Source organism: Macrosteles quadrilineatus, unplaced genomic scaffold (assembly GCF_028750875.1).
Source record: "Macrosteles quadrilineatus isolate MER2022 unplaced genomic scaffold, UCM_ALF_1.0 Scaffold_3__2_contigs__length_128488019, whole genome shotgun sequence".
Taxonomy (NCBI): domain Eukaryota; kingdom Metazoa; phylum Arthropoda; class Insecta; order Hemiptera; family Cicadellidae; genus Macrosteles; species Macrosteles quadrilineatus.
In genome coordinates this window covers 4,074,821-4,089,265 of record NW_026542596.1, presented here as the reverse complement: position 1 = coordinate 4,089,265, position 14,445 = coordinate 4,074,821, and the positions used below count along the sequence as shown (strand labels likewise).

The 14,445-nt window shown below is 33.8% G+C and overlaps 1 protein-coding gene across 1 annotated transcript in view; it reads left to right on the top strand.

The window, feature by feature from the left end:
- The first annotated feature begins 933 nt into the window (after positions 1-933).
- LOC128990073 (facilitated trehalose transporter Tret1-like) overlaps positions 934-14,445 on the top strand; it is a 25,814-nt gene continuing 12,302 nt past the window's right edge. Inside the window, exons 1-4 of the mRNA XM_054412302.1 lie at positions 934-1,068; positions 13,014-13,197; positions 13,788-13,923; positions 14,084-14,253. Of these exons, the coding sequence (XP_054268277.1) occupies positions 1,064-1,068; positions 13,014-13,197; positions 13,788-13,923; positions 14,084-14,253 (495 nt within the window). The 5' untranslated portion in view covers positions 934-1,063. The remainder of the gene's footprint in view (positions 1,069-13,013; positions 13,198-13,787; positions 13,924-14,083; positions 14,254-14,445) is intronic.

Sequence of the window (14,445 nt, the reverse complement as noted above, 5' to 3'; positions counted from 1 at the left end):
ACAAAATAACAGGTCTCTCAGACAAACCTGTAGCCATGGAAACCTTTGTATTTGGGAAGAGGAGGGTGGAGGTCAAACCAGGGCCCCAAAATGTCACATCGAACATCATATTGTTTTAAATCGCAAAGAAACTCATGATTCATGGGTATTTTACGAATATAATAAAATACATTTTAATTTTTGTTACAAAAGTTTAAAGTGTTAATTTGTTTTTCTTTTATGACCATATTAAAAAAAAAAAACTTGTATAAACAAGTACAGTAAAAAAATCTTTTAAATCTTTTAAAAGTGTAGGGTAAAAACCCTCTGGTAAAACACGTTAAAAATTCTTTTTTTTTAACAATTAATATAATTTTGTTTACTTAATCATATTACCATACTTAAAATGGGGACGTGAATGAGTATTTTATCCCAAATATGAGTGAAGAATGGAGTGTGATGACTGTGCAGCGTTATCACCGACTGAAACCAACTGTTTCATCTTTAGCAAGGACTGTTGATCAAAATCGTAAATATTAAGCTGGGTCCAGTTTCGAACCATCAAAACCACTGTCTTTTTTAGAATCGAACTGGCGACCCTCTAAATCAGACTATCAGTTGAAGTAATATTTTACCCATTTAAAATTTAAGTCAGGAGCCGCTTTTCTCTTTCAACAATGGCGTACGGTGAGATTCTAGACACTTGTTTCAACCCCTCCATCCTTTATGTATAACCTCTACGTAACAACAGCCAAATAAACAAAATCATACTGTCAGAAATCCATTGTATTTCACCCTGCCTAAGATTGTTTTGAAACCAAAAAGTAGTAATTTACCAGAATGCCGGTACAAAGCGGCAGATAGTAAACACAACATTATAGATCGCGCGCTGGGCGCATGCGCGTACCCGCCATATATAACCGAGCCCAGCTGATCGGAGCCAGTTGCGCGCGAACATGCATGTAGTGTGGGGTAGATGTTTCTGGAGGACTTTCTAAGTGCCAGTGTGTCTTTTAATTAATATTTTAACGATTAACAATTTCTTTTTAACTTCCTTACTTCTAGATCTACTTACTTTTACACCATGAGGTGAGTTGTATTGATTTTTCTGACTGTTCCCTTTGTTCTTTGTTTACATTCTTGACCTGACATTTACCGGAATAATCTTGAAAATTTTAGATTTTGTTTGAGTTTGTCAGCACGTTTATTCTCAGGTTTGTTGCTGTGAGTATACAATGGTGTAGAGTAGATATATGTTAAAAATAAAGTGTTTATTTCAGCCTCCTAAGCAATTATTGACTACGATTGTAGCAAAGAACGTTCTAACAAGTAGAAGCAGTGTTCTAGTTCAGTCTTAACTTGTATCATTAATGATAAATATTTTGTGGTTTCTACGATTACCAAGCAAAATTAATTAAAATTGCGTAGCAATTAAATTATTTCAATAAAATAATTAAATGCTATAATTTGCTAAGTAGGCTACCTACATGAAAAAATGTACTGTATTAACTATAAAATAAAGTTTACAAAAATACATTCAATCACACGAAGCCCTTTAGAATAGGGACGATAGTTAATATTAGGTTACATCAAGCCTGAAATAGTAATTGTAAATAGACTTCACTAAACGTATCTACAGTATCATCGAAACTGTCGTGGATACCTGAAAAACACATAAAATAGTGAAATAAGTTAAAAAACTTAATTTACATTAAATTGTTGTGATAGTTTATCAATCCCTGGCTTACGTTTGCGTATGATTTGTCATTACATATTGTTAAATTAAATTATTATAGTTTTTCCCCATAATCACTATAGGAAGTCTTCGGTAGCTTAACACGTGCATTCCAAAGGGGTTAGAGCTCATCAGAAGAGATTATTGCGAAAAATACAGCCGTTGTATCAAAAACATTCACACCACCACATTATTATTTATAAATAATCAACCAAGATAGAAAGATTAAATTTATAAATTGTATAATGGATATACGGTAAATAAATATGCGTATTAAGTAAAATACATACAATAGATAGCGTCTTTAGTCACTTATTAACTCGTGTGTAATAAAATGAATAGAGCACTAAATAATTAATTAATTAATAATGAAACACAATATCTTCTAGAATACTAATTCAACATCTATTTGGCTGTACACCTGGGTAACTTAAACTAAAAATAGTACATTGCAACCATTACTATAAATTACCTATTATAAATAATGCATGTAATCAATGTTAGGCAAAAAACTTATAAACACATTGGTCTATATCGGGATGAAAAATGTCATAACAATTGTGCTGCGAATGTGTTCAAGTTTATGATTACCTTTGCACTGCTTGGCACTGTAATGCGCGGGTTTACTTTGGCACGGTATTTGTCCTTTTGGCATCAAACGTGATCAAACGTTACGATCGTTTTGTTTATAAACCTTAGGCAACCAAAAGTTGGTTTGAATATTTACTTAAACATCTGTCTCACAAAACTGTTTTCCCGAGATGGACAGCTGCTGAAGACTGTAATTTTCAACATTGAACGTATGTCAATTCATGTTTTTTGAACAGAACTTGTTAGTGTAACCATTGACTTGAGTTAGTGCAAGTAGATTTCTCAAATGTTGTAAAATCAGACATGTGTTTTCTGATCAATCAGTGTTATCAGAAGCCTTGATTGAGATTAGATGTTTCTCTTTTGAAAGTAAAATGGTTGCATTGTATAAGAAAATACTATTTTAGAATGAATAGTTTTATTCGGTTAAAATATTTTGTATGTTAATGCAATAAGAAGACATATTTAACATCATGAAACGTTCTCTTCACGTACCAGATCAAGGAAAATCTTAAAATATCCTTCATCCAATCGACGTAGATGACAAAAAGAGATTATACTTGAAATCAATGGTACTGTATGACTCAAGCCATTTAACTGTTGGGCTGACTTTATATCGACTTTTTGTATTACTACATCGCATTGCCAGATTTATTTTGTTACGTTAAATTCTGGTACGGTGTTAAAATTAAATAGGCTATGCCAAATTCCAATAACATTTTTGCTTGTTGAATATTAATATTAGGCATAATACCATAGACTATCACTTGTTTATCTGTCTGACTTGTCTATTTTTTTTATCTATTTATGTTGCCATTTCTCTGTGTGCAAGGAAATCTGGTCCTAATATTTTAAGCTTATAAGGGGCAAAAATGTATCTTCCTAAGGAAATTAGTGACAGGGGCTACTGCATTTATGTATCTGGTTAACTCAAAGTTTTTATATCGGGGTGTGTACCTTATTTAATTAATAGCCACAGTATTTTTACCGTTGGCACTTTAAGACATTAATTTAGCAATTACAGAATTTGTATTGTTCAAACACGAAATGTATTGGAAATCTTTAAACAGTTAGATAATCCAATAAACTGCATAAACAATAGTTAACAAAGAGAGGTGCAGCTAGCAACAATGGACACGTTCGAATCATGCAGCGACTCCGTGTTATACACCTGTTGATAGTGTTATCAGTTGTATCAGCTGACTACATAACCTATCAAAGAACAGCTGGTACAAAGGCGGAACACTTTATTCTGGTTTATAACCTTAAAATACCCTCGCCGCAGCAAATCTGCAGACTAAGCGAATTTCCATTCAATCGGCTAGATTTATACTACAATATTCCCTTAAAATTGTCCGATGTATTTCCCATTTGAAAACATTAATTTTAATGAATACTTAGGTTTTCTGCAACAGAAAAAGTAATGAGGTGTGATTTTTATTGAAACGTTGATAGCTTAGTTGGAAATAAACAAATTTACCGAATTTGATTAAAATATATCCATAAACAACATAACTACAACAGTTGATTTATTCTCCACAAGAATAACATGACAATTCTAAATTTACCCATTTTGGGAGTTATCTCCATAACTGTTAGGCATACAAAAACGCGTCAATATACCTACTAGAATAATTTCAAGGCCTACTAAATAATTTCTTTTTAAGCTCTTCAAAAGAGTTTATAAAGAAATTGCAAAATTCTATGTTTTCAAGATCAAAATAGTAAAATCCGATTATTACCCCATAAAGCCCCCCATAAAGCCCCGATTCCATTGTCCAATCAAGCTGGTTCGCGAACTAGATCGAACAAACATAAGTTTGCACGTTTGTACCAAATTTCATCAAAATCGGATAATATTTGCTCAAGTTATCTTGCTAACACACACAAACACATACATGAATTTGAACGGATGGTGTTTGTGGCCTCTGGGGACCACAAAAACAAAAAATAAATTGGTCCCGGGTCCAGTCTTACCATGAGACCTGTAATAGCTTATTCCCAACAACGCCTACAAAACCTTTGGCGTAAGGGAAATTCGTAAAAACACAAAATGTCACAAATATATTGCCTAGTCGTATAGAAATGGAGGAGTTTCATGTAGGATGGTGGTTAATTTTAAATCAAATCGAAAGTACGATAGGCCTACTGTATACGAATTTGTTAAACATGCTCTCTTACAGAATTGTTTTCCGTAGGGTCAGAGGTTTAGAAATTATATCATAATTAGGTTACGAATTGAATACAGTAACAAATATTAATCACTTATTTTTTTCGATGACGTAGTTTTCAAAACGTATTTTTGAGTCGATATCCCAATACCACTGTCATCCCAAACCTGTGTGTCGGCAATGTAGCGGCTCAGACCAACCTTCATCGAATGCTAATTCAAAGTTCGTCGTATAATTTTATCACGTGAAAACCACGTGGTCCCCATTCTTTCAAATGTCAACATTTTAAAATACAGTTTCACTTCACATATGTGATTTTTTTGTATTTAAATATTTATTTTGTATATAAATAACTCAAGTGTGTTAAATGTTCTTAGTTTTACAGTGACTTAATTTACAACCAGTTTCAGTTATTGTTTCCATCCAAGTTAGACCCATATAAAATCATAAATTAACCACAATTAGAAACTGATGGTTTCTGGATCGATCGTTCTTGGATCGAACTAGCATCCTCCTTTTGAGGTTGAGGTCTTTGGAGAGTAAAAATGCTACTTTAGACTCGCAACGCATGCATTAAAAACGGCCGTGTTTGCTGCAGTACCTATGTCGAAAAAATATTATCAATGACAAGTAATACTGATCACAAAGAAACGATCATAGAACTGTTAATTTATTAACATTTTGTGTGACAAAAGTATTCGATTTCCGAGGCTGTTTATAATTGATTTAGATGCGAACGCTATGCGATTACAGCAGTGCAACTGTCCCCACACTAGACGGGAATAGCAAAGGCCAAGGATTCATCTAGGACAAGGACAGCTGGCAAATTTATTTGAATTCGCGCCAAAAATAAAACTACTAATTTCCGTGTGTCTTCTACCACTTGTATTTGACCTTCAATGGAATGGACGAGGCTGGACTCATATTTTTACTCATACAATTTACGAAGCTAGACTTTTTTGTATTTAGTCTGTCTCACTCTGTCCACGCGGTCCGGAATCAATCTGATCATCGTGGTATGTAATCAGAATCTAGCATTGGTAGGTGTCAAAGGAGCAGGAATGTTTTAAAACCTTCGAATGTTAAGGGGTTTTAAATCTAAAATCCAGAAGTCGAAATCAAGTTGTTCTCTGGAATGATTTGATGACTAGTCAATGGTTTCAGCTTGTTTAGTTGCTTGTTTTTTTGACGATGTTAGGTTTTCAACTGAGAAAAATGTCGCATCAACTATCACTGTCAAAAATGACAAAAATGGAGGCAGTAATATTTTTTTACTCTAGTGAATTATGTGAATGGTTCATTTAATGTTCTTTTTTCATAGACAAATGCCTATTGTTCGTCCATATTGATGGGATGTATACTTCAGTATCCAAAATCCCAATAATTATACTACACAGTAGAAACTATTGTTTTTTTAATTATTTGTTTTGGTATTTGTATAATGGGAGCCTGTTGTAAATAAATAAATCTAGAGTGTTTGTATTTATAATAAAAAAGATCGAAAAAAATAGTTATATTTTTTGTAAACACTATTAAGTGATTGGCAGCATATCCCTATAATTTATTGTAGAACCACGTTTTCAAACAATCAGAAATATCATATCTTGCAACAATTAATAAGTCATCATTTACTCCATTACATAATATATCCTATTACCGAATCATGGTTCATGGATCCTGAATTTGTCATCAAAAGTTGTTACTTGTTAAGCTACAACTTCCAAATACTAAACACAATCTCAATTATTGTTAATAGCAACATCAATTTGCAAATTATACTGCAGGTTCTTAAGTTAGATGTTACTAGTTTGACATTAGTTGCATCATCCTTATCGATTGCTCGTTCAACCAAAACCAACCCTCACTAGGCCACTGCTTATACCCACTATTCAATTAATTTATTCACGCTAATTTCCAGATCGCCAATTTCAATTTTTCGATCTTACTTCATAATTTAAAAAAAATATCCCATGAGTTTTAACTGATAGTGGAATCCTGTTTGTGTATATTTTAATTACAAAAGCAAATTTAATGATTTATCCTATTAAAAGTAGGATTTCAATATAGGCAAATATAAATCAATACATTCTTAGACAAAATGCTTAGTTTGTTAGTTTAAGATGTTTTGTTTATTGATTTTTAATTTATTTCTAGCCCCATAGTGGATTGACTCTGTTGAACGGTTTATGAATGCCAATGAAAAATCAGGGTGTTGTATAGTTAATGTACATCTATAATGATAAAATTGTATGTGTAACATATTTTATTTCATTAAAATAGTTATTACCATATCTTTAATGCTTTATACTTATGAGTCATAGTTGTACATTTTGCTAACTTGTGTGGCATCTTCAGAGGATCTTCCTTAAATAATCACACTAAAAGCAGAATCACTTAAAGCAGAAGAAGAACTTGCGCAGAACCCTGAGGATGCCACACTAGCTGGTAAAATGTACAGTACGTAGGGTAATACAACTATGAGTCTAGAACAGAGGCAACAAGAAATAAGGCAATACAACTTCAATATAATTAACTTCTTGAATTTTGGATGGCTGAAATACCCCTGCCGCAGCAAACCTGCAGACTAAGCGAATTTCAATTTGTCTCATTACAGTTTTACTCAAATATTTCCATAAATAAAGATATTTATTCCCAATTTAAATAACGTTAGAATTAACGAGTGCTTAGGTTTGCTGCTGCGGGGAAGGTAAAAAGTGTTTTTTGACCATACGTCAATACTATAGGATGAAATAGGCCTAAATAAATTTGCCAAATTTTATCAATATATATATATCCATAAACAAGTACCTACAACCTACAACCTACAAGTAACCTACAACAGTTTTAATTTTCTCCATAAGAATAACATGGGAATTTTAAATTACGCTATTTTTGAATTTTCTCCGTGACCGTTATAGGCATACAACAGCGCTTCAATATACTAAATTATTTCTTTTTTAAGCTCTACAAAACGGTTTAAAAATATATTCATATATTTTTTTTGTTTTTAGGGTCAAAAATGGGAAAACCCCACTTTTACCCCATAAAAACTCCCATAAACCCCCGTTCACATGGTCCGATTATGCTGGTTCGCGAACTCGTTCGAATAAACGTAGGTTTACACGTTTGTACCAAATTTCATCAAAATCGGATCATTTATGCTCGAGTTATCGCGCTAACGGATACACATTAATTTGAACGGATGGTGTTTTTGGCCTCTAGGGACCTCAAAACGAAAAATTAAATCGGTCCCAGGTCCAGGTCTTACCATGAGTGCTACGGTAATAGCTTATTCCCTATATGGTAAATTTGCTAAAAAAGTTTAAATCTTGTTAATTTATCCTTGGTGTTTGCGTTGAGTTAATACGCATGACTATTTCCTCATTGGACTCATACTTCTCTGAAAGATCTTTCATTGATATTTTCATTAACTCTAAGCAAAATAAATATAGAACTACAGTATAACTGAATGGCGTACTTGCCATGTTCTCAAGACGCTTGGAAATCTGTTGCCAAGAAGCTATCGACGTAATAGCTAAGCCAAGAATCAAGCGAAGGATTGTTTTGTAAAGCCAGCTCTTGGGTGTTAATTACAATTTGCATCATTCAAACAACAAAACTTTCTAAACGAATGAAAAGACCGCTTATGTTTCTAATGTCAAAGAATAACGCGTCATTGTTGTCGACAGTGTTGCCAGTTTTACGTGATAACAAGTCGGCAACAGTGGTCATGGAAGCGTTTAATGGTTTATATAAAATATACATCCTCTTTACTTTATACTTTTCATTGAAATATATCAATGATCGGTATTATTGGAAATTAGCAATCATGGTATTGTTTTTTTTTAATAACTATCATAAACGAATACTTGAGATGAAACTGCTTTTGCAACACGGGGTTTAGGACAAGTTTGGTTTGGAGGGGGATTCTCAATTTTTATCTTTTAACGAACTTTATCAAAAATACCGTAACCTAGTCAATATTTGACAAACAAGGTTTCAAGTACTGCAGATTGAACATTATTGGTGGTGTAATCGGTAATGTTAAAGCTTAATTAGACAATAGGGCGCCGCTATTCTAGTGTTCAAGAGCAAGGACTTCTGTCCTAAACCTTAGGTCTAGGTCCAAGTCCCTCCAATCACCAATAGATTTTAAGGTTTGTGATAAACAAAGAGTACATGTTTGGAGATTTTAAAATTGTGAATAGACGAAATCATTTCGTTGATGTATTAATAAACAGTTCATTGTTAGTTACTTAATAATCCCATTGGAAACCAGTTGGTTTTGTCCAGTAATAGTTAATAGTTAATGTAATTACACTGTGTAACAGTGACGTAGCCAGGGGGGGGGGTCCTGGGGGTCCGGACCCCCCCCTTCCGGTCTTAAATATAATATTTTTCTGTTAAATTAAATGTAAAACTATACAATCATACTGTATTGACGTTGGGGTTGATTATTTTCAATGCCAAGAGAGCTAAAAAAGGCCGTTTTAGGGCCTATATTTGTCAAATTTTTCCGGGACCCCCATTTTATCCCCGGACCCCCCCCCCCCGGTCGGTCGACCCCCCCTATTTTTAAATCCTGGCTACGTTACTGTGTGTAATACCGTAACAAATTTAAATTTTCATGGCTTTGAAAAGTCTACTCATTGCACCCAAAACTCTGCTATTTTTAGAAATGGCAAGAATTTCCCCAAAGTTATAATTAAAGAGCTTTCTTCTATCTTATCATGTGGCAATTAATACACTCTCACATCTCTTAGATAAGGTCGTGGTTATTGTCTTACTGATTCTAGAACTTCCATGTATGGTACGGTAATGAAGTTCAAATGAAAATAAAACACTCAATTTCCATTGGTTTAACTTTTTAAATTGCACCATCTTATCAACCACTCTATCACGAATGTAATCAAAATATTATAATCATGTTATTGGTTTGATACTGGATGGGAATTGCCCTTGGTTGAGTTACTATTGGTCAGCCGATTTACAAAGTTTTGCCATAACTGTGCAGTTAGATAGTATCAGTATTTGTCTGTTATGTTACGTAACTGTGGGTGTGCTTATATTAGTCGCCAATTAAGTTAATCAGATCAAGAGTAGTAATATTCAAGTTATGATGTCTTATGAACCTCTTTCATTAGTCGATAGTTTGAATCTTTGAAACTTCAATTTTTTAATTACAAAATGTATAAAAGAGAATTTTCATACAAATTAACATGATTCATTTTTTTGGATATTATACTTGATTTGTACCGGCCGCAGCAGTAGGTGGCATGTAGCTCCCCAATTAGAAGCAGGCTTTATTTAACCATTGTCATATACTGATGTGTAATAGGGTACCTATAGGTGAAATTCCCAGGTCTTGAGACTGGAGTGGGTCATGAAGTGAACATAATTGTCCTCTACATACATTACCAGGTGTAGTAGCTTTTGTAGCTTGATTCCACAACTCAGATGAAGCTGTGTTAACTTAGATATCGAGATTTTGTTACAATAAGACCAATGTTTCTGCACATATTTGTTATTTCTTGCATTTTTCCCCTATAGATTTAAAAGAAACTTTGATACACACATGGGCGTCCATCTAGCTACATTCCATCCCCATATTAAAGTTGTAGCAAGGTTTTTAATAAAATTTGTCTTAGTTGATGTCAGCTACCTACAGATTGCGCTGATCTAAATTACTGATTTCTGCCGATTACATGATTGTTTTTACCAAGTCAAACTGATGGAATGACTTATTATGAGCTATAGCAACTGTTGTGACCCAGCAACTATGTCAATAACGAAAAATAAGGTACAAAATAGAGTTTTAGACACTAGCGCAATCTGTGACTGGCTCACACAACTACATTCTTTTTTTAGTAAAAAATTGGCGACAGTTGAGTCTTCTTCTGTATCCAATAGTCAATACTAATACATAAGGTGGGCTGTGGCTGGGGGTATGTACGGAATGACCCCCCCCCCAGACAATTTTTAAAATTTTGGTACAAAATAGTTTAATTTACACATTTTTTTGTACCAATATTTGCTTTGTCAATTTGATGTTTTACTGCAAAATCAAAAAATGTGGTAAATTTAATTCTCATAGGGGGCTTGTGCCCCTAGCCCATTTGGAGAGACGCCCATGATGCACGGGCTGTCTAATAATCCGTTCATTAGAACAAGAAGAATAACCGTTCTTCTACCAGAGCACCTTAAGAGAGAACAACCCAGTCTGTTCAAGAAGCACCAGACAACATGGCTTATGGATCGGCTGTTCTACTCGGAGGATAAATTCCTAAACAATAAGCTACTAAAAAAAAAATGCTGATTGTAATTGCAAATAATAATTATTTGTACCTGACATATGAATGTTCTCTAGGAATATTTCAATAAAAAATGTGTCTAAATTATCTATTTTCTATTGGGTCCCTTTGTCTTTATAAAAAAACATGAAAGTTCTTGAAAAACCTGTACGGAACAGCTTGAGCACTTGACAAAGCAGTAGGCTTACAATGGAAAGTTGGGACCATTTCACCAATCAGCTGCTACCAATCAGACACTGCATTTGTAGTCAACATCAATAGATTATCCATCAATCAAACTCATCTACGCCTTTCAAGTCAATTGGATTGCTTTTGTAGCACAATTAAGTTTCAGCGCTGGTGATTATTTGGAATATTATTTCTTGAATCAAAGATTTATTTGACCTTGTTATGTACAATAACACATACTTGAATATTTTGCACCTTTTTCCCATCAGTTTGGATAGCTCCGTACTGTTTATACTATAAATGTATAAGTTTATTGTAAATTACTGAGGAGTTTCATGAAATGGAAAAGGTCAAAACCATTTTTGATTGGGCTTTAATGAGTTTGTTAATTTAATGGGGAACAACATAATATAACCGTTGTTGCGTACAAATCTGTTAATTAGTATTGAACAAATCTGACTTGTGTTCTTAATTTTTTTTATGTTTGCAAGTAGCCCAGATTCTAGAGAAAAACAACATTTTGTGAGTTTAAATTTTTTTTATTCAGAAAGCTATATTAAGCATAGCAAGAATACTGTAACAATCATTGGAAGAGGTAATTATTGGCAATCACCAAAGGTAAGGGCAACTAAATGACCACAACAGTGGTTAGAAACACACATGTAGCATAGCACTGTTGGCAAGTGTGTGGCCTGTTAAAATGGGAAGTTCAAAAATAACTATCAGCTGGAGTGGTAAGATTCCAGAAGGAGACATATAAATAGGACTAACAAAACTAACTAGATACGGTAATATAAACAAATATAAAATGTTGTCTAAAAAATAAAATAAAATACTCTCATAAAACTTTGATCAAAACCTAAACTTTTTAGGGATGAATTTAAAAAGTATAAGTAATGATACATTTTAAAGCCACTTAGTAAATTCTATCCACACATATAGTCGAATACTGTCAATATTATATATATATATCAGTTAATCGTGTGAAACTAGAAATTCCAAAAACAGTGTGAAACATTATGAAATAAACAGTCGGGCTAACTTCAAAATAAGAAAAATTAGGTAGTTTCAACAGTAGTAAGGAATGAGTTTTATTACCAAACAAAGCAAGCACAAGCTAAATCAAGTGTGCAAGTGTGTTTTTACATAATTTTATCTGGTTGTACTTGAGTGTGTTTACTATTTAGCTAGTAGAAGGACAGCAGCTGCTAGTGATAATACACTCACAGGCTTATCTTGTGTTCCTTTATCTATGCATGGAGGGATACTGATATAACATTGAAAATTGAATTGAAAATGTTCAATGTATTTTTCAGAATATAAAAAGGAAAATAAATAATACTCCCTCTGGTAGCTTTCTCAATATTTTTTATGTTGGGTCTGGTACTTAGTAAACTGGCTGGTTAAATGAGTGGTTTAAGTGCTCGCCTAGCAATCAAAAGGTTTCGGATTGATCCTAAGAAAAGTTAGTAGCTTTTGATGGTTCAAAACTGGATCAAGCTGTCCCTGATCATTGGGCTTAAAATAAATTTAAAATCCTAGCTAAAGGAACAGCTAATCTCAGCCAGTAACGAAGCTACAAAGATCATGTCACTCTATATTTGACACTCATCCTTCACTCATATTTGGGTTAAAATACTCACATAGCTGTGTGTTTATTAATTAATTGATAAAAATAATTTAAAAAAATGTATACGTGTGTCAGCTTACTCCAATGTCTTTTGATTTTGACTCTCTCTTAATAATTTAGAATACAATTTAACCTTATGTATTTTTTGAATAACCATCTCACTTAGTTTTAGTTCCCATGACTCTATTTCATGTAACTATGTTTGCATATTATGAAATAAAGATATTTTGATTGATTGATTGATTGATTGAATGTAAAGAAAAGCCAGACAGAAGACTTTTTGTCTTCAATTACTTCTGTTAGAATTGATGATGGCAAGAGCATATTACATTTTAAAATGGTAGTTTACCTTAAGTTGTTGTTTGTTTTAATCGATGCATCTAAATCAACAACACCCAAAAACTAATGATGAACTCTGTATGTTGCAGTTTGAACAAGGAAACAACAGTAGACATGGATGTGTTGAAGGCGCTGGTAGATGACTCGCCTAACTTGGCTACAGCTGTTGGGGCGACGGTGGAGGAGAGAGTGGGTGGTGAGGCGTGGTATGGCTCCATGGCTGTCATGGCATCGCCAACCACCAAGAAGCGGCGAGGCAGCTCATTGAAACAGGTATAATGTCAAATTTATAAATTTCACCCTGTCTATGTTATGTAGACTCCATAGATAAGTACCGTAAGGCACAGAGAAAACTTGCTTGCAGGACAAACGTGCACTTTCAGCTCTAGTATGATGTGCTGGAGATATTTTGCCATAGACACCAGCAACTAGTGGTAGACACCACTTTAGTGTAACATTGAATGTTTCTATGTTTCGTCTGTACCTTACTTCTCTATGGTAAATAAATAAATTCCCTTTATTTAGCAAGCGTTCCTCTGTACATACTGCTTTACAGGATAACTCTTGTCAATTTACTAATCTATATAAAATCCAATGTATGTTTGCTTGTTTGTCTTTTATGGACTATGAAACCGCTCGACAGATTGTAATGAAACATTCAGGCATTATTAAGCATTATTCAAGGATGGGTTGTGTGAAGTTTGGTGTAGATTCGACAAAAGGGCTAATCAATTGATTGCAAAATTTGAACCGGACAAGAAAGCGAGCTAATAAAAACGTTTTAAAAAGGATCCTTCTGACAAAAAAGTGTTTAAAACCACTGTAAAAACCCCTCCAACTTCTTTAAAAAAGTTTTTTTGCAGGTATTGGCGGCCCTATCTGGAAATCTTGGGACCATTAACACAGGAATGATGTTTGGCTTCTCAGCTGTTACGATTCCTCAGTTGCGTTTACCTGAGAGTTTCATTCAAATCACACAGGAGGAAGCATCTTGGATCGGTAAGTCTTCTCCAAATCACAAATCAGAAGACTTATTTGGATACCATAATTAAAATATTTTTAACAAATGCTATTACAGTTTTGATTATGTGATGGTTTATCCTCTTTGAAATCACCGGTACCTCAAATTTGTGATTAAAGTTGTGTTTATGTTTTGCAGCTAGTTTATCATCAGTATCTACACCTTTTGGCTGCATCTTGAGTGGCTACTTGTTGGATGCTATTGGTCGCAAGCGAACTATCATCCTGACATTGATGCCCATGATAATCGGGTGGTTCCTCATCTACGCAGCTTCTAGTATCTACATGATCTATGTCGGCAGGCTGCTGGTAACAACTGCATTTTCCAATTCGTTTTTAATTCTAACTTAAAAAATATTTGGAACTAAGACCTTAGGGGTTGGTTTTTACAGAGGAGAGTGATTTGGTAGTGGTACCTTGAGAATGATGCAGGTCTTGAGAGGTGATAAGGTCCAATAATTTTGTTCTTTATGGACCTTTATTTGACATCCTTAATCCTAA